General features: G+C 41.0%; 1 protein-coding gene, 1 long non-coding RNA gene and 1 pseudogene across 2 annotated transcripts; all 3 read left to right on the top strand.

Moving 5' to 3' along the window:
• LOC125082941 (spermatogenesis-associated protein 31D1-like) overlaps nt 1–27,662 on the top strand; it is an 894,603-nt pseudogene that overhangs the window by 618,236 nt on the left and 248,705 nt on the right.
• On the top strand, nt 10,011–11,955 carry LOC125082853 (uncharacterized). The gene is made up of 4 exons (XR_007122120.1): nt 10,011–10,068; nt 10,957–10,999; nt 11,586–11,646; nt 11,874–11,955. It is a non-coding gene; the product is annotated as an uncharacterized LOC125082853 (long non-coding RNA).
• LOC125082846 (spermatogenesis-associated protein 31D1-like) lies at nt 12,204–16,257 on the top strand. The gene has a single exon (XM_047698669.1). It carries the CDS (start codon nt 12,291–12,293, stop codon nt 16,167–16,169), a length of 3,879 nt encoding a protein of 1,292 aa, XP_047554625.1. The 5' UTR covers nt 12,204–12,290; the 3' UTR covers nt 16,170–16,257.

The raw sequence follows: 27,662 nt of genomic DNA on the forward strand, positions 1-27,662 counted from the left end.
ATTGAGGGTAAACCTGGGAAGAGAGCCTTCCCAGACCCTATCACAGAAGGGTCAGCTGCCTCCTGAAAGCCTTTCACAGTAGGGTCAGCTTCCTTCTGAAAGCCTTTTCAATAAAAAAATGAGGGATTTTTTGCAATGGCTTCCTCCTGGCATAAAATGCAAAAGGCAAGAAAACTCCCAGGAGAAGTACCCAGTCCCTTATCATCTGTGGAAAGCAGAGGGCTGCTTAAAGGTAGAGCTGCCTTTACTGGGATGCCGAGGCTCAGAAAATCATGACAGCTGTTGGGAAGTTCCAAGAGGAGAGAATGGGGCGTCAGCATGCAATAGGCAGCACCTGCCCTCAGCAGCCCATTCCTTCCCCAACCAAGTTTGGGAAAACTCAGCAGAAAGCACAAGTGCAGGCCCAGGTACAGCCTGTCCCAGGGTATCCTTTCAACTACAGAGTTCCAGCTCATAAGGAGATGAATACCAGGTCCTGCCAGCAAGAAGCTGTCTTTGCTGGCCAAGGCCTTACTGGAAGTAACAGCTCAGAAACAAGAACAGGCAGCCCCAGAATACTGTGTCATTTAAGGACCAGCTATTGCATCAGAAGTATCCCCTCTCCATGCCCCACAGGGAGCCTGTGCCCCACCCAAACGCCGCCTTCGGGCATCAAGCTGCCCAGTGGCCTCCCGCCACTCTCATGACTCCTGAAGGCACTGTGTCAGAGATGTGTCCCTACTATTTAGACAGAAAACCCTTCTCCAGAATTTCCAGTGAGAGGGTTTTGGGGGGCATTTCCTACACCAAAATAATCCCTTGTGAGGAATAAATATTTCCTAATAATAGTGATGTCTGTTCTGTGTACTGTCTTGGGAGCATGGGTTTTGGGTAAATCAGTTCCTGCTGTTACTGATTGCTTCCTCTGGCTTCTAAAAGGTGACCAATATCCTGCAGCTCTTGAGAAATATGTATCATGTGTCCCCCAAAGCCCCCAAAAGCCCATTCCCTCTCTGATGAAGTTTGGGAGATGGGCTCTCTCTCCTGTCGCATGGTTTAGCCTTACTGAAAATGTATAGTAGATCACACCTCTCCCCTCATTGAATGTTTTACACCGTTTACAGCAAGTCTTCTATATCTGAGGAGGATCAAAGACAGGTATAGTTTTCAGAAAATAATGATTAAGCCCCTGTTGTTTCTTCATTGTTATTGTGTTACAGTAGCTTAATCATTTAGTAGAAGTCAGTGATCAGAGGATCCCACAGGTGGATGAACTCTGAATGGGAGTGTTTGGTTGTGGGTGGGGGAGGGTTGTCTGGGTTGATCTTGGGCTGGTTGGGGTAGGGTTGAAGAATAGCCTAGATGCTGCTTAAGAATCTGTCCTGTGAGTCACATTAAGCTTGACACTGAGGTTTCCCACTAGAAGTGCTTCCCTTCCCTGGGTGTTTCTTCAGGCTGCTGGACTGAGGATGTTTTTTGCAGAACAAAAGCATCACTTAGCTGTTAGTGGTAGGAATGTTGACAAGGCAGCTACCACCTTCCAGGATAAGACACCTTTGAAGAAATGAAAAGGCAAAAAGAGTGACCTTGCTGGTGGAACAAAAGTTTATGTCTAATCATCCCCTTCTCAGGACCCTGTCCCACTCCCCTCCTTCCTCAGTCTGATCCAGGCACCACCACTTTGAGGCAGACTGGAATCTGGCACAGCCTACCGATGCCTTATACCAAAAAAGCATGGTTCTGTTCCTTGAGTATGCAAGCAATACCTGCAGGCTGTCAGGCATGGCATCCCCTTTGGGGGAAGGTGATCTTGGTGCCTGCCTTCCATCCACACTCGATGACAATATATAGGATACTGCCTTTACTATGGGTAGGATGGCGGTATGCCACCTTCAATATTCATGGCCTTAGTAGAGCCATGGTAGTTCCTCCCCAGAAGATGTGCAACTTATGAACCAGAGGTGAGTTCTAGACTGTGTACCAGGATACAGATGTTTGGGGGCTTACCATAGAACTCTATGGAATGCTTTTTGTTTTGGTTTGGTTTTTGGGCCAAGACTGCTCACATTCCCACACTTCCAATAAGATTCTGGAGGGAGGGGCGCCTGGGTGGCTCAGTGGGTTAAGCCTCTGCCTTCAGCTCAGGTCATGATCTCAGGGTTCTGGGATCGAGTCCCACATTGGGCCCTCTGCTTGGCAGGGAGCCTGCTTCCTCCTCTCTCTCTCTCTGCTTGCCTTTCTATCTACTTGTGATCTCTGTCTGTTAAATAAATAATCTTAAAAAAAAAAAAAAGACTCTGGAGGGAAGGCAACTCCACCTCAGGCTAGGGCTCAAAATTGGGTGAGTGTGCTAGAGAACACCTGAGGTAGTTTTCTGGACAGTCTCAGGACTGCTCAGTGCTAAAACAAAAAACCAGATGTCCATGACCTCTCTCACTATCGCACTTGTAGCTTCTTGTCCAGGTTATCATTGACCCTACACTATTTGAATGTTGGGGTTACAGAAAGAATGCAGATTTGATGCTGTGGAGGCCCAGAGGGGGACAATAGGTCTGAAGGGACCCCAGGCAGGGAACCTGAAGAGGTGAGGAGAGGGTACAGGAGGCTCTAACATCTATGCGGACAGACCAGCCAATAACCCAGCCTGCCGGTTCCTACATAATCTCATTTTAGAGTCCATTACGGCCAATCCAGTGCACTTCGTGCCACCCTTTAGAGCTTATTACTGGCAATACTTCTGCCATCAGAATACTATAGTCTGACATTCTGTCCCTTTGCCTCATGCCCCTGTCCTTCCAGCTTATATGTCCCTGTTAATTTTTCTACTCCACATCATTCACTTTCCACTTCTTGCCTATCCAGTAAGGCCTTGTTCTTCCTTTCCTCACTCTCCAAGGTAGAACTGATGGCTTATCAGGTAACCAACAGGTAAAAAGCATAGGAAATAGAGTCCATGGTACTGTAACAGCGTTATCTGGTGACATGTGGTGGCTACAGTTGTGGTGAGCACAGCACAGCATAGAGTTGTATACCTGACACTACTGTGATATTGCATCAGCCATTCTTCAATTAAAAAAAAAAAATAACAGACCCCAGTACAAGTGGACCCCATCTAATCTCCTTCAGTCCTTCCTGTCTGGCAAAATCTTATCTCTCTGCCTTTTTTAGAAATGCCTTTCTGATTACTCTTGGATTAAATCTCCCATGTCAAAACTGAGTCTGATGCCACATGAAATTCAGCCTCAGCACTCCCTGGAAATCATTCATTCATTCCACAAATACTTATCCAAGACCCACTAAGGTGAGCAAAATAAATGGAGTTAGGTCACTATTTCCTTAGCAAATTCTCTCCTCAGATCTAATTTATTTTATTTTTAATTTCATTTGAGAGAGAGCAGGAGCACAATCAGGTACTGGCAGAGGTAGAGGGAGAAGAAGGCTTTCTGCCAAGCAAGGAGCAGGACTCAATCCCAGGACACCAGGATCATCAGGTGAACTGAAAGCAGATTCTTAACTGACTGAGACACCCAGGTGGCCCTCAGATCTACTTCAAATTTCCTTCACTTTCCTCAAACTTAGGCCATCTTTGCTTGCCTAGCAGATGTGCTGGACCACAGTTCACAGAGGAGCAAGAAAGCAGTGATAGAGCTTCTCACAAAACAAAACAAAACAAAAGAAAACCAAATCCTTCCAAAAAAATCTCCCCATTCTTGTTTTCCTCTTCCTTCCTATTATATGGAAAGAAGTTTCCTTCCCAATCTCAAAGGAAATATACTTTCTGAAATGTCTTTATTGAGAGAGAGCTAACTTCTAGTCTTGATGGACTGATCTACCCTTGCCAGGTCTCCCTCCCTGTCCTTATGAGGCAACCAACATCTTTTTTTTTTTTTTTTAATGATTTTTACTACAGAAATGTTTAAACATGTCCAAGAGTACATAGAACAATATAACTTCTCACATATCCGTTACCCAACTTGCACTGTTATCATTGGGCGGTTGTGATACACTGTGATTAAAGTGCAAAAGTCCCTTTAAACATTTTGCCATCCTTCTCTGAGATATATGCTATGTGTCCACGTCAAAGCTCTCACATTTCTTTGATATTTATCACTTAATCTACACACTTATTTAAAACAGGTGTATGCAGCATTTTTGATGAAAAGGCACTGGGCTTTAGGGGTTTTGGCAATCAGTTCTGCTCTACCTTATAGTCAACCCTGAGGAGCCATTTGAGTGAATTCCTCAACCCCACAGAAGTAGTAATCTTAGGGAGCAAATTCAGGGCAGAATTTCACTGTCCCTTAATCACTCAGTAACTGTAATATTCAAAAAGTACAGAAGAACACTGTTTATGTTGTTAAAGACTTGACACTATGTGTTTTCAAATATTTAGAAGAAAAATTTGTCCTGTTACATTTCAAATAAACTACTGTGTTTCACCTTAAATGAAGTAGTCAAACACTCCCCTCTCTCCTAAATGACATTAAAAGATTAGATGAAAACTGCTCAATATCATTAACCATCAGAAAAATGCAAATTGAAGTCAATATTTGCCAAAATTTCACACCCACAAGGATGGCTAAAATAAAAAAATACAACTGTTGGTGGGAATGTGGAGAAATTAGAACCCCCACACAATGTTTGTGGGAATGAAAAATGGTACAGCTATTTTAGAAAACAGTGTGGCAGTTGCTCAAAATGTTAGACATAGGGTTAACATAGGATCCAGCAGTTCCACTTCTTGGTATATACTCACAAGAAATGAAAACATAGGTCTACACAAAAACTTGCAAACAAATGTTTATAGCTATCTTATTTATAAGGTCAAAAGATGGAAACAATTCAGACATCTGTCAACTGAGAAATGGGTGAATTAAATATAACATATCCCTATGATATATTTTTTGGAATAAAAAAGACCAGTCCATGCCACAACAGGGATGAACCTTGAAAACATGTTAAATGAAAGAAGCCAGTCACTAATAGCCACATATGACTCCATTCACATGAAATGTCCAGAATAGGAAAACCTAGAAGCAGAAAGTAGTACATCTTAGAGCTGGAGGGAGGAGGGGAGAGGAGAATAATAGCAAAAGTTTGCAGATTTCTCTTAAGTCATGACAGTGTTTAAAATTGACTGTGGTGATGCATATAATGAAAATCAAGGAATTTTACATGTTAAATGGGTGAATTTTATGGTACGTGAGCTGTATTTCAATAAAGCTGTTAAAACACGTAAAGGATTTAAAAATAAATGCTTAAGGATGATAAGAAGGAACATAAAGGACAAAAGTTGTCAACACATTTTTGGAAGATGTAAATCTGGTGGAGGACTGGTAACTGACTAGCAGAGCAAACAAAGTGCTGGCAAATCATTCACACTGCAAAACCCAGAAGACAAGCAACCTGGTGGCACTACAGAAAAAAGAAATTAGGGATTCCATGTTAGTAAACATGTTGAATTCTTCTTCTTTGTTGTTTGTTTTATATTGCATATAATTTCTAATATCCTTTTTTTTTTTTTGAGTGGGAGTGCTCTTTGCCAGTTTTGTAAAACCTTGTTGAACTGTTAGCATGTTTCAAATGTGCAGAGAGGATCCCAGGTTTCTTGCCTAGGACAGAACCTGAGACAACTGTTTTAAAGTTCGCATTGCACACATCTGGGGTCGGAGTATGGTGGAGGCACTAGCTTCTGGAATCAAAGTCAGAAATCTCAAAGGTTGGGTTAAATTCATTTTTAAAATGTATTTGAAAACACAGTTGTGGAAAAGTTGCATAGATGGTAAAGCCATAGATGGTAAAGCCATATACCCTTTATCCAGATGTTCCTATTAAGATTTTGACCTGTTTACAATCTCTCTCTCCTTTCCTCCTTCCCCTTCTCTCTATATAGGAAGACACATATACACATAGGAAAATTATGCATATATTCTTGAATAATTGAGAATACATTTCATGCATCACACACTTTCTCCCTGAATATTTCATAGTGTATTTCATTTTTTTTAAGATTTTATTTATTTATTTGACAGAGAGAGACACAATGAGAGAGGGAACAGAAGCAGAGGGAGTGGGAGGGGAGGAAGCAGGCTTCCTGCTGAGCAGGGAGCCTGATGCAGGGCTTGATCCCAGGATCCTGGGATCATGACCTGAGCTGAAAGCAGATGCTTAATGACTGAGCCACCCAGGTGCCTCCATAGTGTATTTCTTATTAAAAGAATATTCTTTGACACCACAGTTATCTCCTTCAGTAAATTTCACATTGATGCAAAACTTTTAACTAATCTCCCACTCAAATTCCATTTTTATCAATTTATCAAGTAATGTCCTTTGTGTGTGTGTGCGTGTGTGTATGTGCGTGTGTGTGTAAACCTCCTTACAGGAGTTAGTATAGGATGACATACTACATCTAGTTGCTGTGTACCTTTAGTTTCCTTTAATTGGGATCAGTTTCTCAGCCTCTTTTAGAACAAGGCCAGGTTTGAAAAATCAATACGATGTGCCATATTTACAACTCCTTCTCACCTGGAAATTTTTTTGGGTGGAGCTTATCTTGCTCAGATGTTAAAGGATGTTTTTATAGTTGTGAGTCCTAAGGGCCTCAGGGACAGTTAAGAACATACTTTCTATTTAAAAACAATTCCAGAAATTCAAAGATATGTGGGGGGGATTTTTCTTAACAGACATACGTCCTGCAGTCAAGGGAGGGTATGTGAAGTCGGGCGGGCTAGAAGTGTACCTTCCTTTGGGAGAGACAGTGGTGAAGCTGTGGATGCAGGTTAAGAGAGGAAAAGAAGGCTGTCATTACTGGCAAACCCTCCTCATATGGGAGGGAAAGGAGTGGGTGTCTAGGGCCAAAGAGTGATTCATCAGTGAGGGAATGTAGGCGAGTCAATTAAGGAAATGATACAGGGCTTAATTTCAACAGTTAATAATCTAAATAATGAAGCCATAAGGGTTCCTACTATTAAATGACTAGGTAGCATGGGGAGAAGAAATAAATACATATAACCATCAACAAAAATGACATTATTATTTAAAATTGGTAGAGATGACAATAAGGTATTTTCGTGAAAATTCTATGATGGTCTGAAAACATACTTTGTGTGATTTCTATTATATATTTTTAAGGTGTGTTTGTGGTCCTAAATATGGTCCATCTTAGTGAACGTTTCATGTGAGCTTGAGAAGTATGCCTATTCTGTGGCTGGATGAGGTATTTTATAAATGTCAATTAGAGCAAGTTGATTGATAATGTTGTTTGGGGCAACTGTATCTTTACTGGTTTTCTGCCTGCTGAATCTGCCCATATCTGATAAGGGCTGTGGAAATCTCCAACAATAACAGTGGATTCATCCATTTTTTCTTGAAATTATACCAGTTTTTGCCTCACATATTTTGACACTATGTTTTACATGTGTACCTGTTCAGAAGTGTTCTGTCTTCTTGGAGAATTGACCTCTTTATTGTTATGTAATGCTCTTATTTACCTATGATAATTTTCCTGTAGTGAAGTTTGCTTTGTCCAAAATAATAAGAGTTAATCCTATTTTCTTTTCTTTAGTGTTAGCATGATACAATTTTTTCTGTGTCTTTGTTTTTAATCTATCTGTACTTTATATTTAAAGTGAGTATTTCATAGACAATATATAATAGGGTCTTGTTTTATTCTGTGCTCTGACAGTCTCCTCTTTTAATTGATGAATTTAGACCACTTCCATTTAGTGATTTTTAAATACAGTTGGATTAGTATCTCTACCTTGTCTGTACTATTTGCTCTTCATTATACCTATCCTTCCCCTCTTTTTCTGTTTTTTTTTTTTCTTCTGGTTTTAAACAAGCATTATATATAATTCTCTTTTCTCACTTTTGTTAGGCTATCAATTATTGTATTTAAAAATATTTTAGTGGTTGTCCTAGAGTTTGTAATATACATTTACAAGTACTCTAAGTCCCCTTTCATATAATGGTATATAACTTCATAGATAGTGCAGGAGTGTCCAATTCCTCCTGTCCTTTGTACCACTGATGTCATTCATTTCACTTATCCATGAACTATAATCACTGAACACATTATCATTATTGTTATTATTAGGTCAGTTGAGAATAAGATGAATGAAAGTTTTATCTGACCCTCATTTATTCCTTCTCTTCCTTTCCTTTATGTAGATCTGAGTTATTTTCCTTCTCAACAAAGAACTTCTTTTAACATTTATGTAGGGCAGGTCTGTTGCTGATGAATTCCCTGCTTTTATTTGTCTAAGTTTTATTTCCCTTTTACTTTTGCAGGATAATATCACTAGATATAAAATTTTGGATTGGTGTTTTTTTCTTTCAACAGTAAACATTTCACTCCAATCTCTTACTTTCATGGTTTATGATAATAGGTCATAATTCTTATGTTTTTTTCATCTAGAGATAGGGTTTCTATTTCCCTCTGGATTCCTTCAAAATTTTATCTTTTGTTTTCCTATCATTTGAATATGATATGTCCATGTATAGACTTTTTAAATATTTCCCTGCTTGGTGTACTCTGAACTTCCACAATGTATCGCTAACCTGTTATTAATTTTGGAAACTCCTTGGCCATTATTACTTTAAACATTTTTTTCTGTTCTTTCTTCTTCTGGTATTCTAATTATATATCTGTTATACAGTTTGAAACACAGTTCTTGGATATTCTAGATTTTAGCATTAAAAATCTTTTCTCTTTGTATTTCAGTTTGGAATGTTTCTACTGACATATATGCAAACTCACATATTCTTTCCTTGCCTGTATGGACCTACTGATGAGTCAATCAAAGTCATTGTTCATTTGTCATACTGCTTTTTTTATCTAACGTTTCCTTTTGATTCTTTCATAGAATTTCCCTCTCTTGGCTTACATGCATCATCTGTTTTTGTATGTTGTCTACCTTTTCCATTAGAGACTTTAACATAATAATCATGGTTATTTTAGATTCCATGTATGAGAATTCTGAAATTTGTCATATCTGAATGTGCACCTGATGCTTGGTTTGTCTGACGAGTTTGCTTTTTCTTGCCTTTAGCATGCCTTGTAAGGTTTCTTTGAAAGCCAAACATGATGTATTGGGTAATCAGAACTGAAATAAAGAGACCTTTAATGTGAAGTCTTATGTTAGTCTGGTTAGGTGTAGGGTATGTTTAATATTTACTGTAGCTATGCATATCAGAGGCTGCAGTTTCCTTTAGTGTCCTTCTTTTTGTCTCTCCTAGTGTCTTTAGGTTTCCCTAAATCTCCCTACATAGAAACTATACCAGTGGTGCCTGGGTGGCTCAGTGGGTTAAAAGCCTCTGTCTTCAGCTTTGGTTATGGTCCCAGGGTCCTGGGATCAAGCCCTGTGTCGGCTCTCTGCTCAGTGGGGAGCCAGCTCCCCCACCCGCCACACCGCCTGCCTCTCTGCCTACTTGTGGTTTTTATGTGTCAAATAAATAAATAAAATCTTGGAAAAAAAAAAAGAAACTATACCTTGCAGCTCTTCTTAGCTATGATCCTGTTCCTACACCAGAGCTATCAATATTGTAGCAAGGTGTCAGGGGAGGGGATATGATTAATCATTACTCTTTTAATGGGCTTATGTCCCTGGATTATGATGTTCGCTAGTGTTTAAAGTTTTGGGATTTTGTTCCACTCTATCAATGAGAAAGGAAGCCTAGAGGGGGCTGCTGTAGTTGGTAATTTGCCTTCTCCCATGGGGCATAATGCTCTGGTACGCTTTTCCCATTGAGTAGACTTCTGTTATGGAAAACACTCTGGGAATATTTCACAATGTTTCTAAACGTTACCTTTCTCTTTTCTCTCCAACACTACACTCCCCTGCCAGAAATAAGAGCATTTTTTCCCTTTTTTTTTTTTTTTGGTAGTTCTTTACTGTGAGAACCAGGTTGGGTTGGATCCCTGGTAATATAACCCATAAATAAATGGGGGGCCCCATTAGATTGTGACCCAGGAGTTTCTCACTCTCATGCTAGACCATATGCATGCATCCTTCAGCAATTTGTCAAAGTGTCTGTTTACGTGTTCCTACCAAGAGAGCAGTGTTGAGCCCCTAGTGCCTTCTGTTTCAGGTAAGGGAATCTTAGGTATGATTTTCTACATTGACACTCTGAAGATTTGAGGTAGTGGTTTGCCACTATGGTTCCAAGAAATGTCATTGATTTTTAGTGTGTTCAGCATTTTGCTTCTTTCACAGGCTGAAGTGATGACTCCCAGGCTTTTTAAATGTTAGATCTGGAACCAGAAGTTGCCCTTCAGAGAATGACTCTTTATTTCCCTGTTCCTCTTCCCACATTTCTAAATGAGTTTGGTAGGGTCAGAGAAACACCTAAAATGGGAAGTCTAAGGAAAGAACAGACATTAACTCCTCTAGGAAAGGAGATCTGACAGAGAGAAGGATTAAGGAAGCACTAAGGTTTCACTTGAAACACATAGTCTATTTCGGTATGGTGGTGGCTCTTGGGTAAAATCCCAAACACAATGATTCTGAAGTTCTGGATTGGGTTATTTGGAAAGTATGAGGTCTGTGTAAGAAAACAAATGTTCCCAAGTGTTGATCATGAGTCAATTGCCATGTCAAGCATCACTCAGTCAAGCCTGCCTTCATGTTGGGCTGATCAGGAGAACAGTGCTGAGCCTCTGAGAAGAGACTGGGGTCTGAGCTATATCCTAGGATACAGGGTCTACCCAAGGGAGCACAGATGTGACTGTCGGGCTTCAGTTTGTATGTCCTCATTGAACAAAGAACTTCTGAGTGAGAATATCAAGTGTGGACCTCCCAGACAAAATCCTCCTTTGTTGTTCAAAATAAATAAAACCTTAAAATTGAGAAAAGCAAGGAACACAAAGTTCTATAAATTAAAATACAGTCCTGGTGTTCTTGGATAAAGAAGGTCTCCATTTCTGAGAGAAAAGTGAGAGATGAGTCCCCACCCCTCATTGTTTTCTTTTCGTTCTAGCATCAGGGAAGAGCCAAGAGGAGGAAAGGTGGGACTCTGAAAGGTAAGGTTCTGCCTATTCCACCTGAGCTCTCCAAGGCTGACCCTTTCTGTCCTTTCCATGAGGGCTCAGGTCCATGATGTCTGAAGAGGCCAGCTGCAAGGTACATTCCCTCTCAGAAAACAGAGGCCTCAGAGGAGAGGCTCATGGAAACGCAGTCAGAATGCAAAGCCCTTCTCAGATTCCCTGCTCTGACCATTACTGAGCATGAAGCAGTGATGGATCTGGGCAATGGGTGCTGTCCAATATGTAGCCATGTGAGACATTAAGGGTCAGAACTTCTGAAGTTCTGAGACTTTGTGAAAGACCTGTGACATCATGGATACTCAACTTCCTCTTTGAGGTAACCGTTGACCTATGTTCCACATAAGGTGGTTTTCAGTATCACATGGGATAGATAATACATAAAAAATCCACTGTGAATGATTCAATAATGTAATTCTTATTATTATCATTGATCATGTGACCTTATATCCTAATAATTGGTGCTCTCCAAGTCCAATCTACCAAGGATAACTTTAAAGGACACTCTATTCAGGCTTCTATAAGAGCTTTTGCTTCTATATTCATTATTCTCCTGGTTTCCCAGGGTGGAAAACTTGCCAGAGAGAAGTAGGGGAGGCAAGAAAGATGCTTTCTCTTCTGTAAAGGTGAGTAAACATAACCTTCTTCCCTGTACCCCTCTCTTAAGAAGAGTCTATGTATTTCTCGGGCCTCAGGGAAGCCTGGAATTGACATGGGATGGAAAATTCTGAGAGTTAGAATTTGAAAATCTTGGGGATGTTAGTGGGTGGGGGGCTACCTTTGCCAGACCAGGCAGGGTAACATATGTTTGTTCTGGTCCTGGTTACAACTTTGTACGTCCTATCTCCCATAGCCCACTAGGCCGGTGTCATGATACCATCCACTTTCATCAACTATTATGTCCAGATCCCTTCTGTGACGTATGTAACAGCACAACTGCTGAGGTGAATCGGCTGCTGTTCCAGAGGCCATGGAAGATGCTACTCCCTTTGTGATCCCCTTGGTTTCTACAGCTTCTGTGACTGACTCATCATTTACTTTGTCTCCCGACTTCTCTGCAGTTGCTCCAGGAGACCCAATACCAGCCTCTTTGCCTGAGCCTTCCCCCCAATCCCCTCCATCTTCTCACCTAAACCACCTAACGTTAGGTGACTTTTTCTTACCCTCACCCCTAGGTACTCCCTGCCACTAGAGCCAAAAGCCTAGGATTCTTAATTCCCAGAGAACCATTCCATAACTCTACCCCGTGCATTTCCTCCTTTCCTACCAGATGATGTTCAGACATCAAGAGGCCACTTTACCTCTGAATACCATCTCCACTCTTGACCCCACCATTTCACAAGATAACAACCTCTTACCACATCTGTCTCAGACAAGGAAACCCACTGATTCATTTGCTTGTCATAATGCACCACCAACTTCATCTGTTTCACCACTGCCAGATGGCCCTTTAACTGTGATTCAATCTAAGTCAATTTCCATCTCATTGAAACCTGTTCCTGAGAATTCATCTCCAGATAGTCCTGGTGAGATATCTACTTATTTCCCAACAATTAGAGGTAGTGACTGTTCAAACCCATCAAGTTCCGAATTCGCCTATTGGCAAGCTCATGCCAAGAACATATTCCTCACCACATTATCACACTCTGATGTTCACCAAGAGCAAGTCTACCTCAATCAACCAGAAACCTGTCTCAGGAGAGACTCCGCTACTAAACACAAGGAGTCCAGTGGAATTTCTTTCCCTGGTCTTATCTTCCAGGACCTATTGGAGAAACAAATGGAGAATAGAATGGCTTTCCAGATTTTAGAGAAGAAAGGAAAAGAGGAGGTGCCATTTTCCAAACAAATGTGGTCAGATTACCAAAGGACATCTTTAGGGAATTTGTTGCATCCGCTTGATGTACAGGTCACCACAGCCTCCAAAATTGGCTGGAACACTGAAGGCAAACCAGAGCAGCTCTCTATTTATCAAGAGCTCCTCTATGTCAAGACTTTGGCCGAAAAGTTGCATCAGAAATATAACCAGCTCTTCTGGGGTCTTCCTTCTTTGCACAGTGAGTCCTTAGTAGCCACTCTCTTGTTTTCTGGTAGTACTTCTCCACTAGAGTCTCACGTTGTCTCATTCAACGGAATTCATAATACCTCTGCCATCAAAATACAAGCATCTCCACCACTTCCTCATTCCCAACCACTTCCTCTCCCCATTGTACACCCCCAATCCATGCCTCAAACCCTGTCCCCATCCCAGCCTCTACCTTTCACTAAGGTTTACACCCACGCTCATTTTCAATCCTGCCTCCCGATCATACCACCTTCTTCATCCCTGATTAGGAACTGTGGAGTGTCTTTCAATAGATCCAGGAATGAATCAGACTCTCCTATCTTGACTGAAAATCAACACCTGGGATGGCACATGTTGCAGAAGCAACAGGAAAATTTGTGGGCTTTAGTCCCTGTGTTCCAGAAACCTGAAGAAACCATTTGTCTTCGAGCTCCCAACCTTCCGCTGGTTAGCCGGTCATCCCATGCCTATGTACCAGTCTCCATCCTTCCTGGCCATTTTCACATGATCTGTGAACCCCAGGAGACACTGGAGTCACATAGCCCAAGGACGGTAATCCCACGCTGGTGCCTCCATGACTGTAGATATCTAGACTCCCTAGCAGTGATGGAGCCTCAGCATACACTATCAGAACTCTCTCAGCAAAAAGGCAGACATGTTCACTCACAATTCTCTGAGTTTCAGGGCCATAGTAACAGGGATCTAGCAAAGACTGAATTGAGTCTCCCTGGAACTTTCCATGAGAGGGTCCAAACAAAGTTTCAGCTAAGGAAGGATATGAGGAGGAATCTTGGGTATATCCTAGAGAAGAGTCCAGAAGACAGGCCACAAAGGGTCTCAGAATGCCACCTAGTGAAGGGTCTGAGGGCAGCCTTGGAGACAAGTAACTGTGTGTGTCATTCAAGGAATCACTTGGGGAATGAATTATTGAATGTTTCAAGGAAGGACACAGACCAGAATCAAATGAAAAGTATTCTTAATTTACATATGAGCAAGAAGTTTTGGCAGATCACTGCGGGTAGGATTCCTATAGGTGTGTGTTATTCGTGGCTGGCTGATGACAATACATTGCCTTTCTCTGGGAGTTCCCAGACTGCTCTGGAAAACACAGATTCTAAAAAGACAATGGTGGGTAGGGTTTACTGCCAGAGCACCACTCTAGAGCATTCTTTTCTTGATCCCAATACACGACAGGTGCTAGAGGCCCATATTATTAGATTTCGCATGAGTCAGAGGTGGGGTCTACCCCTCAGGGTTCTTGAATCCATAAAATTCTATATGTTGAGAGAAGCCAAAATATGGCCTCTTCCCCAATTTGACTTTCCCTCCTCAGCCATGCATATTTCTGGGGTCGATTCCAAAGTTGACTTTTTTAAACTCATTGAGGGAAACTCTAAACCTTTTTTCAGAAACAGGGTGAGAAAAACAAAGTCAGTTCCCACTCTGGATCATCCTTTCCCCACTATTTCATCTGTGAAAAATGATGGACAGGGAGGCCTGAAGGCATCACACTCTGACACTGACCATAAGACTGCAGAGTGTATCCAGATAGCTGAGTGGGGAAGCCAGACTTTTCAGCCCCTTACACACAGCATCAGAGCTCAAGTGAGAACCAGTGAGACTGTACCAGACAACACATGTGGCCCAGAGGTACCCACAAGTCAAGCTGGGGCTGGACATGAGCCAATGCATGAGAATGTGAGTTCCAGTAACAGAGTAGAAATGGAACAGGGCAGAGTGATGGTCGAGAAGAATTTACAACACTTTGCCATGCCCAACCTGTCCAGGGATGTATTTGACACTAAGGAGTTGTGTACCCTTCAATCCCAATCTTGGGAAATCTTGACAAACAGTGAGTTGGGAAGCTCCAAAATGATAAATGTCAAAAAGAATAAAGTAGAAACTGCCATGACCATGGAACACCCCTCACCAAAAATACTGGTTCCCCAAGATTCTAAACTATCAGACCTGAAAAGACAGATCCTGAGTGAGTTAAAGTTTAAACTGGAGAGTGAGGAGCATAACCAGGCTCAAGGATGTCCCACTGACATACGCCTTCCTTCAGATAGCTTGACTTCCAAGGCTTCACAGACTCGGTCCCAGAGTGTGTGCAGCGGGGACATGGAAGCATCCCAGGTGTTGCATGTCCAACTGAAGGATAGCAGAATTAGCACGGAGGAGCAGCAGGAATCCATGGGATTGAAGCTGGCCTTCTGTAAGGGCCAGCCTATGAATTTCTCACAAAGAAGAAGTGCAAAGAAAGTGAGACCTCAGGATCCCAAAGCAAGAAAATGCAGAAGTGAGGACTCAGGAGTAGGGACATCTGCAGGCAGAGAGGAGAGCCTCCATGTTGAGGACAGAAAATTACAGCATGCTTCCTCAACTCTGTCACAGAATGAACAGTTTCCTCTTGAAAGTTACTTCAGAAAAAAGATGAGGCAATTTTCTCAGTGGATCAATTCCAAGAAAAAGATCACAGGGTATCAAGAAAGTCCCCAGCAAAAAGCCAAGTTCATGGCCACCTTAGTGCAGGACCAAGACCCAGTTGAAAGTGTGGCTACTTTTGGGAGTGATTGGCCTCCTGAAGCTCAGAAGTTCACTACCATTGGGAAGGTCCTAGAAGAGAAGGAGGCACGTATGCATGGATGTGAGGCCTCAGAGTTAAGCCAGCAGCAGGAAGAACTACAGGCCCAGGTAGGGCCTGACAAGAGACCTCCCTTCAAATATCGGGCTCTTTCTGACCCACAACAAGAAAAACAGGCAAGTATCAAGTCCTGCAGCCAAGAAGCTGTCTGTGCTGTGCAAAAATGTCCTACAAGGATCAGACAGAACAGAGATAGGGTCAGACAGCCCCAGAAAGCTGAGGCCTTTGAGAATCAGCTATTAAGCCAGAGTCAATGCCCTTCTTCTCTGCCTTCTGGAGAGTCTGTGCCTCATCCAAGCCCCACCTGTGTGCATCAAGTATGCCAGGTCCTTTGGGCCACCAGGGGTGATCCTGATGAAAGTACTGTGTTTAGCGATTTGACTCTTCTACTCAGGCAGAAAATGCTTCTCCAGCACTTGCAGGGAGAAAAATTTCCCTAAAGTAATCATTCAGTCCTTATTGAGAAAGCTTCACAATTTTCATGACAATATATCCTTTGATGAGAACAACATTTAGCACAACCAAGAATATTAAGCCTCCTCAATAAATGTTTTTTTTTTCTAATAGAGAGTGGTGTTCTCTGTGTGCTGCACTGGGACTGGGGCTGGGGCTTGCAATCAGGGAAAGGAAGCAGTGCGTTCAACTTTTAGTAGTTAACGCTTTTGGCTTCTATAAGTGCACCAGTCCCTTGTACAAAGCCTGACAGTGGCCTTCTCAGTTTTATCCTGGGGTCCTTTATTTGATCCTGCTCTGATATCCTGTATTTAATACATATACTTTTTTTTTTTTCCTTAAGAAGTATAATGTGCTTACTCTGAAAACCTTCAGGCCTTTACAAATAGTGAGAAAAACCCTTAAAGTCTAGAACTTGATTTAAACTCTCTTTCATCTCCTCCCAAACTATTTGTTTGGTAGGACACTATGTCAGCTAGGCCTCACCTCCTGGAGGCTATTCAGGCCCAATGATACCATTTCAACATATGAATATATGGGATAGTCGTTGAGCATGAAGACAGTGCCCTCAGGGATGTTGCCAGGGACACTGTCCTCCTATATGGTGCCTGCCTTCCTAGACATGCAACATTTTACCCCAAGGTTACAGTAATTGAGGGGTGCATTAATTATCTATTGCTGTGTAATGGATATTAACAAAATTTAGTGGGTTAAAAAATACATACTTATTATCTCATGGCTTTTGGGGGTCAGAAATTCTGGAGAGGCCTACCTGGATTCTCTGCTTCAAGGGTGCATTTAAGGTGTCAGCTGAGGCTACATTCTCATCCGGAGGCTTGACTGGGGAAGGACCAACTCCCGTACTCATTCACATAGCTGCTGGCAGGATGCAGTTCCTCAAAGTCTGTTGGAATGAGATCCTCAGTACCTTGCTGGCTCTTGGCTGGATCTGGCTGGTTCCTTGTCATGTGGGCTTCTCTAGCATGAGCTTACTTCATCAAAGCAAGGAGAGAGTTTGCAAACAAGATAGAAGTTACAGGGCGTCTGGGTGGCTCAGTGGGTTAAGCCGCTGCCTTTGGCTCAGGTCATGATCTCAGGGTCCTGGGATCGAGGCCCGCATCGGGCTCTCTGCTCAGCAGGGAGCCTGCTTCCCTCTCTCTCTCTCTCTGCCTGCCTCTCCGTCTACTTGTGATCCCTCTCTGTCAAATAAATAAATAAAATCTTAAAAAAAAAAAAAAGATAGAAGTTACAATCTTTTGGAAACTATTAATGGAAATGATATCCTATCACCTTTCCTTTATTCTACCACTCAGAGGCAAATCACTAAGTCCAGCCTATGCTTAAGGGGAAGTGTAATTACACAAGGGTGTGAACACCAGGAAGTGAGGATGATTGTAATCTTCTCAGAAGTCTTCCTAATGCAAGGGTTTCCTTCTGGACACCTTCCTCAGTGTGCTGTCACATAAGTCTTCAAACATGCCAAGTGGATCTTTGTCCTCATTCATGCCCAAGTCATCAAGGTCAAAATTTCTTAATGGCTAAAGAAATTGGCACCTGGTAAGTAACCATCAAAGAGATTGGAGCATCCATAAGAAGGAAGGAAAGGTGACCTAGAGAGGTAAAGGTAGTTTGGGTTTATCCTCAATGGTTAAGTAAAATAAACCCTGAGAACCACCTGACTTACCAGTATTCAAACTGGGGGTGGGAGCAGGGAGGGAAGCTGGTGTAATATGGCTCATCTGGCTCTACCACAGTCTCTCTCTTTTGCCCTAGCTCCCAGACCATAGGTGTGTAGAAGTAACCTTCAGCTTCTGTAGACCTAGCTAACATTATAGAGGAAGGAACCTATGGGTTGCAAGGTTTAATTTCTGTTCTTGTTAATATATTTAATATAGCACATCCATCATTTCAAATTTAATTCTCATAGCTTGAACAGCAGAGAGAATGGGTCACTCAACTGTTGGAAAAGGCAGTATTAGGGATCTTGCAGCACATACTCCCATTTTGGGATATTTTCCATGTACCTATGTCTTGAAGGCTCTGTTGCCTGGGAACTCTGTCACACTCAGGCATCCCTGTTCTTTCTGTGATCACAGGGATCCTGAGACCATACTGCCCCTCCTAGGATTCTGCCTGCTTAGGCACCTAGGAGTCTTTCTGGCAGGGACATCCCTCACTGGGGCTGACTTCTAAAAGTTCTGATTTTGTGCTCTGCTATTCTATCACTTGCCTGTAGCCAGCTGATGGAGGCTCCCTCCCCTCCCCACCATGCTTTATCTTCCCATATATCGCCTTGGATTCCCTCATTTCCACCTCCTACCTGGAAGAACATGGTCACTTTTCTGTTTGTAGAGTTGCAGGTATTCTTTTCTTCGATCTCTCCTTGATTTCGCAGGTGTCCAGAATAATTTGGTAGCTATCTAGCTGACTTCCTGTAACCAGACAAAACTAAGGTCTCTTACTCCTCTGCTTTCTTGGATTGCAATCTCAATGCAGATTTCTTAATCCCCTCTCACAGAAGGGCAACCTGAAGGACAGAGAAGGTAATATATATTCAGTGGGCTAGCATGAAAGAGGGAGCCAGTGATGGAGAACCCCCTTATACTGTGAGGAATTATTTGGATGTAAAAGACGGGAAATACAACTTAACTGACTTAAAAAGGAGAATCTATTGACTTAGCTACCTGAAAAAGTCTGGGAATAAAGCTGGCCTAAAGTACAAGGATTCGTGCTGGGGCTCCATTGATGCCTTCAAGATTCACTTTCTATTTATTTCTTGGCATTTTGGACTGACTTTCTGTCCGACTATTCTGTAGCATTAAGTGTATCTTCCAAGCTTTAAGTATAGCTACAAACATTTGTGTTTCTCAGTAGTCTCTGCAGAAAATCCCACTGTGCCTTATTAGCTCCAGTTTTGTCACATGCCCATCCTTGACCAATCACTGTTGTCAAAAGCACAATATCATCTTTTGGCCAATCCTGAGTTATAGATGCATTCTCAAAATAGGAGTGTTAGGGAAAGATTACTCTACCTGCCCATAGACTGAGACTGAGAATGGGGTTAGTTCCCAAGAGATCAATAAAGGGACTGTTTCCAGAAGGTGAGTGAATGCTAGGTATCAAAAATAAAACAGATGTCTACTCCAGACCTCTTTCTCTGCCCCATTTCTGCTTTCTTGTCCAGAGTTATGCCATGACTAAAGCTTGGAGTTGCAAGAAACGCTGATTCTGAGGAGACTTAGGGATAAGAGAGAGGTGGGATGGGGTCCAGGAGAACCTGAAGTAGGAGGAATCAGGTCTATCATGTGGATAGACCATCCAATAATCTGGTCTTTCATTGTTCACCCCTTCTCATCCTTGAGCCCTTTACTTCCATTTCAGTTTAGTTATGGCCATATCCTAGAACTTATCACCAGGAACACTTTTGCCATCTGAACAGTCTGACATTCCACCTGATTTCATCCTTTCAGCTTATGCCCTCACTATGCCAATTCTTCAACTTAGTCAGGAACTACAAGACACTTTATACATCTCCTTGGTCCTCTGACAATGTTTTGTCTCATTTCCTCCCTCTCCAAGGAAAACTTCATGGTTCATCACTTAATTCCAAACCTAAAGAGCTCTTTTTTTTCTTTAAATTTTTATTTATTTTTAAAATTTCTTTTCAGTGTTCCAGAATTTTGTGTTTATGCACCGCACCCAGTCTCCATGCAATATGTGCCCTCACCACCAGCCTCAATACCGGCCGCCAGCCTCACCCAACCTCCCAGCCCCTCGCCTGTCAACACCCTCATTTCCTCAGAGTCCACAGTCTCTCGTGGTTTGTCTCCCCCTCCAATTTCCCCCAGCTCCCTACTCCTCTCCATCTAAGAGCTCTACTTTTGACAGCGACGCTGGGCAAAAGTCAGTTGTGTCTTTTTTAGGCCTGTATTCTAATAAAGGGGTGATTCATCTAGGATAAAATCAACACAAGTAATTATGTCGATGCCACCATAAATGTTCTATAGTATTAGTCAGCTTCAACAATCCCTGAAAACAACCCATTAGTTCCTTCAGTGTTTAGTGTGCACTAGGCATTCTTTGAAGCATTAGGGACACACCAGTGAAGGAAACAAAGCTCCCTGTCTTGGCGGACCTCCTATGATTGTTCTTTAGTCAATTCTCTTACCTAAGTGTTCAAAACGATTTCACTTTTCTACAATTTCTCCTGTCTGCTCATTCGTTGAGCGTATGTGCTGGACCACGGCAGGGGAATAAAAAGTCACCAGAACTTTTCATCATTAAAAAACTTCAAAAGACTAACAAAATCAACACGTGAACACCTATCCCTTCTTTTTTCTTTCCTTCCTATTATACTGGAAGGTTTTCCTCGGGGATCTGTCCTTGCTTTCCACCTTACAACACTTTTTTACTGTTTGAATATTTGGCTTAATCATCTACTTTTCTTGAAAACAGAACATATTTACCTCAATACAGCCTCGCATGCCCCAGAGTTCAGAAACTTCTACACAGAAGAGCCAGTAACGGAAGAGATTTCGAAGGGGAGGTTCCAACCAGCCTGCTCTGGGGGCGGAGCCACGCACAGGGCGAGTCGCACCTGGGGGTGTGGCTACGTACAGGGGAAGCCACACCCTGCGGCAGGTCTGGTCCCGGAGGGGACTGCATCCGGGGCGGGCTTCATCTTGGGAAAGCCACACCCAGGGGCGGTATTACCCCAGGGTGAGCCACACTCAGGGGCGGCACACGTCCAGGTCGAGGCGCACTCGGGGCGGGGCCACGGGGCGGTCGAGCCACACCTGGGGTGGAGACTGTGTCCAGGGCAAACCGTTCTAAGAGCGGGACAACGTTCAGGGCAACGCATACGCGGGGGCGGACCACGTCCAGAGTGAGCCCGATCTAGGTGCGGGGCTGAGGAGGCTGTGGTGTTTGGCTTCTTCATGGCGGCGGTGCTGTACCATCTGACTGTTAAGCATTTCACCTCAGCCTTCTGGATCCTGTCTCCATCACTTCTGAAAGTCGAGTTTTCATTTGCCTCAAAGTCAGATTTTGACGGAGAACTTCTGGATATCGGAACGACTTTCCCTTCTGTCCTTCTGTGGGAAGAACCCTTCCCATAGTCTGCCTTTTCCGTCCTGGCTGTTGGCTCTAGAGGCCTCTCAACGCCTAAGGGCCTCAGAGAACGTGCTGAGGCTTGGGGGTGGGGCCGCCCCTGGGCCACGCGAGCCCCCTTTGCGGAGGTCACTGGATGGAACTTGCTGAGGTGATCCTAGTAATAAATAGAGCGGCGATATGGACCACTGTTAAGACTTCACCTGGTACCAGCTGCCTGCCCTTGTACAAGAAGCCCGTCTCAGATCTCATCTATTATTTGCAGAGATAATAATATCAGACAGGGGTGGCCCTGAGACTTGGAACGAAGTGGAAAATTTAGAGTAGTGTTAAGGGTTGATGTTACTGAAGGGTTTGGGGCGCCTGTGGTGACCTCGTGGGACTTCCGCCCCCGGAGAGCCTAGTGCCTTGCAAGTGCCTGCACTGGTGGGGACAGTGAGACGTCAAGATGTGAGTTCATGCACTCAATTAACAGTCATCATTTCTGATTCGCTGCAGAACCCGGACCTGGAAGGATGTTCACAGTTCGCCAGTTTTCAAACAAGCCAACAAGAGCTTCAGCCGCTGGGACGTAGCGGTGAGTTCAGTAGGAATGGTTCGTGGGAACCTCAGGTATAGGTCATCGAGGCATTACGGACAGGCTAGAGGCAGAGCCATTTGTCACGCCTTGCATGAACCAGGATAGCAGGACGCGCACCTCTCCAGCAGGCAGGACTACGCGTCTTTGATTAGGCAGAAACACTCAGGTAATTGCCTTACATTGCGGGCATTGATACATTCATGCCTACTGTGTGTCCTGGTTCTGTGTTAGGAAGTGTCACCATGTTTATCATAGTAAGAGGTGGAAGAGAATCCCATTTGTGACTAATTCCACTATTAGAAAGTATTAAATGTGAATTTGAAAGATGTGTTAAGCTAGAATAAACCGCGAAGATTCCCACCTTCAAAACAATTACTGTTAACTTTCTGGTGCATCTTCTTAGAGATTTTACTATGTCTACTTTTAAAAAAAAATTAATTAATTAATTTGACAGAGATCACAAGCAGGCAGAGAGCAGGCAGAGAGAGAGGAGGAGAAGCAGGCTCCCTGCCAAGCAGGGAGCTGGATGTGGGGCTCCATCCCAGGACCCTGGGATCATGACCTGAGCCGAAGGCAGAAGCTTTAACCCACTGAGCCACCCAGGTGCCCCACTACTTTTAATACTGCTTAAATAATATATATTTTAACTGAAAAACACTATCATAAACATTTTTAAGTTATTATAAACTTCCATAATGTTTTTATGATAACATTCTTTTAAGTGGTAGAATATTCAACTGCTTTTTGTTGACATTTGGTTTCTAACTTTTGAAATTTTACTATTTTTGCTTGCCATGTTTGGTCATAATTGTACTTATTTATAAACCCTCCTGTTCCAAAGAGCATCAAGCTTTTCCTATGTCTGATTAACCCCGGATTCTGCCCTAGGCCAAATGCTTTTTTCTTTCTCCTGCTTCCTTAGATGAGTTGTGTGCTCATGTGTTTAGCTGATTCAGCAGTAGACTGTCCTCTGAGTGTCAAGCCAGTGAAACCAAATGCTTGCTAAACATCCTCAATATAAGGTCTTACAGACTGAACCTGTTGTCTTCCTTTATCTCTAACCTTCCCTTCCCCATACGGTCCCAGTTTCAGTAGCACCTGAAAATCCAATAAGAAACACAAGAGCCACTTTACATTCTTCCCTCTTTATTGTAGCTAGCAGCTACTTCATGGAGAAGCTGGAAAAATATGCCGTGCAGAGAAATCCTCGAACTCTCACAGTATAGTACATTCCCCAAATAGATTATAAGATCCTTCAGGTCATGAGCTATATTTTGGTAATTAATTTTAATTATATTGGTAATATATGTTCATATTCTCTTGAGTCAAAATTAAAACACTCTCATTAAAGTTAAATACCCCACCCAAAACAAAGTGTCTCATTCCACATCAACCAATTAATTAATTCTTTTGCTACTTATATCAATATAGACTATTGGTTTCCTAGTTGATTCAGCTCAGTTTGCTACTGTCTATTTATCTTGGTGCCCAAATTGTCATTTTTAGCTGATTACCTCAGTCTGACTGCTGTGTTTTTTTGATTTATCTCAATCATTTTTTACTTTCTGACACAAAAAAGATGTTTCAAGCTTATTGTATACTTTTCCCTGCATAATCCTTCAGTTCTTGATTTCCTTGATGGAAAATGGTATTTAGAAGCCCACGTCAGTTTGCTAGATTTGTTCATTATTATTAGGATGTTGCTGCTTGTTGGCTGTCTCAATAAATAGAGTTAAGGAGTATGTATATATATGCAGACACACACACACATTCACACATTTAAATATTAATTTATTTTTCTCATCTCTACATGTGTTGAAAGTTGTGAGTTCACACCAATACTTCTAGATATAATCTAACACCACAGGGTTCATTCTAGCTTTCTCCCTTTCCAGTTTTGTAACTTCTTTTTCCAGCTATATTGGCTGGAGCTTTATTAAATTTTTAAAAATCTTCTCAGAGAACTAGTTTTTGGTTTAATTGATTTTTCTCCACTTTTTTTTGTTATGTGTTTTCTATTTCATTGATTTCTTCTCTGGCTTTTATTCTTTCTTTCTTTTTTTTAACTTACTTGGGTTTAATTTGCACTTCTTTTTTGTAGTTGCTTAAGGTAGAAACGAAGGTCACTGGTTTGAGACTTCTCTTTTAAAAACATCTAGTGCTATGAATTTTTCTCTTAATACTGCTTTAACTACCTCTTGGAAATTTCAGTGCGTTGTATTTTGTTTTCATTCTGTTCAAAGTATTTTAAATTTCCCTTTTGATATATTCTTTGGTTCATGCGTTATTTAGAAGTTTTTATTTAATTTCCAAATATTTGGTGGATTTTTCACAGATTTTTCTGATAACTGATTTAAAAAAATTCCCTGTGGTAGAAGTACATACTTTGTCCAATTTGAAGAGTTTAAATTTATTTGGTAATATGTGTGTGTGTGTGTGTGTGTGTGTGAGATTTATGTTTCAATACAGAATGTGTTCTGTCTTGGTAAATCTTGTACATTTTTCTCTTGTGTGGAGTGTTGTATAAATGTTAATTATGTCAAGTTGATTGACAGTGTGTTCAAGTATTCTATGTCCAAACTGATTTTTTGTTTATCTGTTCAGTCACTTACTTAGAGAAGGCTATTGAAATCTTTGACTATAATTGTGGATTTATCTATTTCTCTTTGAAGTGTGTTTTTTTTTTTCTTTCTTTATACATTTTGAAACCTTGTTAGTAGGTATGTCAGTGTTCAGACCTTTCTTTGTTGTGTGTAGGTGAAGTCTGTTTTTTAGCTTAGTGCTCAGGTAGTGGTTCGTCAGAGATTTTCTTAAATGACTGGGGAGAAAAGAAAAAAAGAAGAAAGAAAAGACTCCAGATCTTTGCAGATTGGCTGTGTGCTGGAGCACTCCCTTCTTGTTTTTGCTGAGCCTAAAGATTAGCTACTGGTGAAAGAATAGTGTTCTCTCAGGTCTTTTCAGCACATTGTCCTATCATGTACATGTCTGTGGCTTCTAGATTCTCTGGTGCATGGAAGAACTTTTCAAAGACTCCTGGAGTCCCTAGTCTACCATTTTGCATCACTTTCCTCTGCCCAGCTTTGTTTTGATTAGGATCATTTATCTTTTTCTGGTTTTTTTTTTTAAACAAATTTAGACTGTTTCTTAATATTTGAAGTGTGTTTCTTATAGGCAATGTGTAATTGGGTCTTGCTTTTTAACCCAATCTAGCAGTTCCTGTCTTTTCTTAGTTTTGATTTTTTTTTTTTTTTAAGAGAGGAAGAGAGAGATGGAGGAAGGGGCAGAGGGAGAGGGAGAGAGAGAATCTTAAGCAGCTCCCAGCCCAGTGCAGAGCCTGATGCAGGGTTTGATCCTGCAGTCCTGAGGTCATGACCCTATCTGAAATTAAGAGTGGACACCCAACTGACTGAGCACCAGGCACCCCAAATTTCTGTCTTTTAGTGAATGTTTAAACTGGTGGTAGGTGGAATAATGGCCTCCAAGAGATGTTCACGTCCTAATCCCTGGAACCTATGAATATGTTACTTTATATGATATAATTAAGTTTTCAGATAGAATTAAGATTGTTTATCAGCTGTCTTAAATGGGTATATCTTGGAATGCCATGTGGGTCCAGTGTGAGTCCTTAATATCTGAGAACTTTTCCCAGCAGAAATCATACTGATTTGAAGACAGGAGGAGAGGCAGGAGAAATTCAAAATTTGAGAGTCTTTGATCTTCTATTGCCAGCTTTGGAAATGGGGGAAGGCAACCATGAGCTAAGGCATCAGGCAGTTATTAGAAGCAATAATAGCCCTCAGCTGATAGAAAAGAAATAGACTTTGGTTCTGCAGTTGTAGGAGTCTTAATTCTTCAAACAACTTGAATTAGCAAGGAAACAGTTTTAGAGAGTCTCCAGGAAAGAATACATCTTGCAGATCTCGGTTTTAGCCTGATGAGACTTGTACCAGACTTTTGTTGTTCATAACTGTAAGAGAATTAATTTGTATTGCTTCAAGATACTAAGTTTGTGGTAATTTGTTATGGCAGCAATAGAAAACTAATGTAGGCTGTTTATGTATCATGTGATTATTGATTTAGTTGGATTTGAATCTTTTTTTTTTTGCTATTCATTTGTTCTTTGTTCTTTGTGTCATTTGTAATTCTTTCATATATTTCATCCCTTATTTGTATTGAATATTTTATGTATCATTTATTAGTGGGTCTTATTAGCTCTGTGTTTTTTTGTGGTAACTTTATGGTTCATCATACATATCTTTAATATCTAACAGTCTATCTTAAATAATATGCCATTTCATACAGTGTCTGACTTTTTTTAGTGTTTCTCTTTTACTTGTTTTATTCTGTTGAAAATATTTGTTTAAATGTATGTCTTTCTATATTTTCCAGAAATACTTGGATACAAGTGGATAGAAATTTAGCCCAAAGTAGCTTAAATAAAAAAAGAAAAATAATATTCATATGAATATTTGCTAATTCCCGAATCAAAAATGTGGTCATAGGGATAGAGGTATTGATGGGCCAGACAAGGTTGTAGACCCACCTTTATGATCAGAATGGCACTGGGTTGATTGTTCCATGAGATAACATGAAGTAGGAGTATAGTACTTGAAAGATCAGGTGAATTGGATGGAAAAGTATGCTTGACAGAAGAGAAACACTAGAGTTTTCATTTTTCACTATATTCCCAAAATAGACTGCAAGCTACTTTAGGTCAGTTTTATTTTAAATTATTTCTTTTAATTACTTTTTAAAATGTAAGTAATGTGTGATTAAGTTATCTAAATTAAAAAATTAAGACAGTATCCATAAGCTTAAAGACCCCTACAGATCACCCATTCCTAGGTGGTAAACACTATCTAGGAGTTAAAAAGTATCACTGTCATCAGGCTGGTATACATTCTGTGCTATGCATAGATCTAAAATATGAATAGTTGTTTATCTCACATAAAAAGGTGTCATAATATGCATATTGCTCGGCAGCATGTTTTTTTTTTTTTAATTCAACAGATATCTTGTCAATCTACCCATAACTGTGCATGTAGATTTACCTCATTCCTTTTAACTGTTGCATAGTATTTCTTTAAATGTATATTCAACAGTTTATTTTTTTTTTGTATTGTTGCTGATTTGTTTCCTATTTTTCATTATTATAAACAATTGCTCCCACGAACACCTTTGTATATGCTTCCTTGTGAATGTTTTCAAGTCATTCTCTAGAGTATGTACCTAGAAATGTAATTTCTGGGTCAAACTCTTTAGTTTTCAAATTGTATTTGTTTGCTTAAAATTTTTAATGAATAAACTTTTGAATAGGAAGTAATGCACATGGTAAAAAAATATTAAAAAGTTTTGCAATGAAAAGTAGTCTCTTTTAGTTTGGAAGAGTTCCTCAGCTGATGCTTGATGGCCATAAATGTTTAATATTAGAAACCATTAATTTTATAGCATATCTTTCAGTTTGGATTTGTTTGATGTTCCCATTTATTTATATATTAAAGGCTTAGACTTTAAGCCTTTGGTAAGAGTAGCACACAAGTAAGACTGATTTCTTATTTTGTCCTATCAACTTATCAATATTTATCAATATTAATCCTACTACTGATAATGCTCAATTTAATCACTTGATTAAGGTTTTGTGTGCCAGGCTTTTATACTTTTTTTCTTTGTAATTACTATTTTGTGGTGGGTTCTTTGAAACTACATATATATCTTTTTATTCATCAAACTTTTCATTCTTCATTTATTCATTTCTTTTTTTAATTTATTTATTTATTTATTTATTTATTTA

This window comes from Lutra lutra, chromosome 13 (genome assembly GCF_902655055.1).
Source record: "Lutra lutra chromosome 13, mLutLut1.2, whole genome shotgun sequence".
Classification (NCBI taxonomy): Eukaryota; Metazoa; Chordata; class Mammalia; order Carnivora; family Mustelidae; genus Lutra; species Lutra lutra.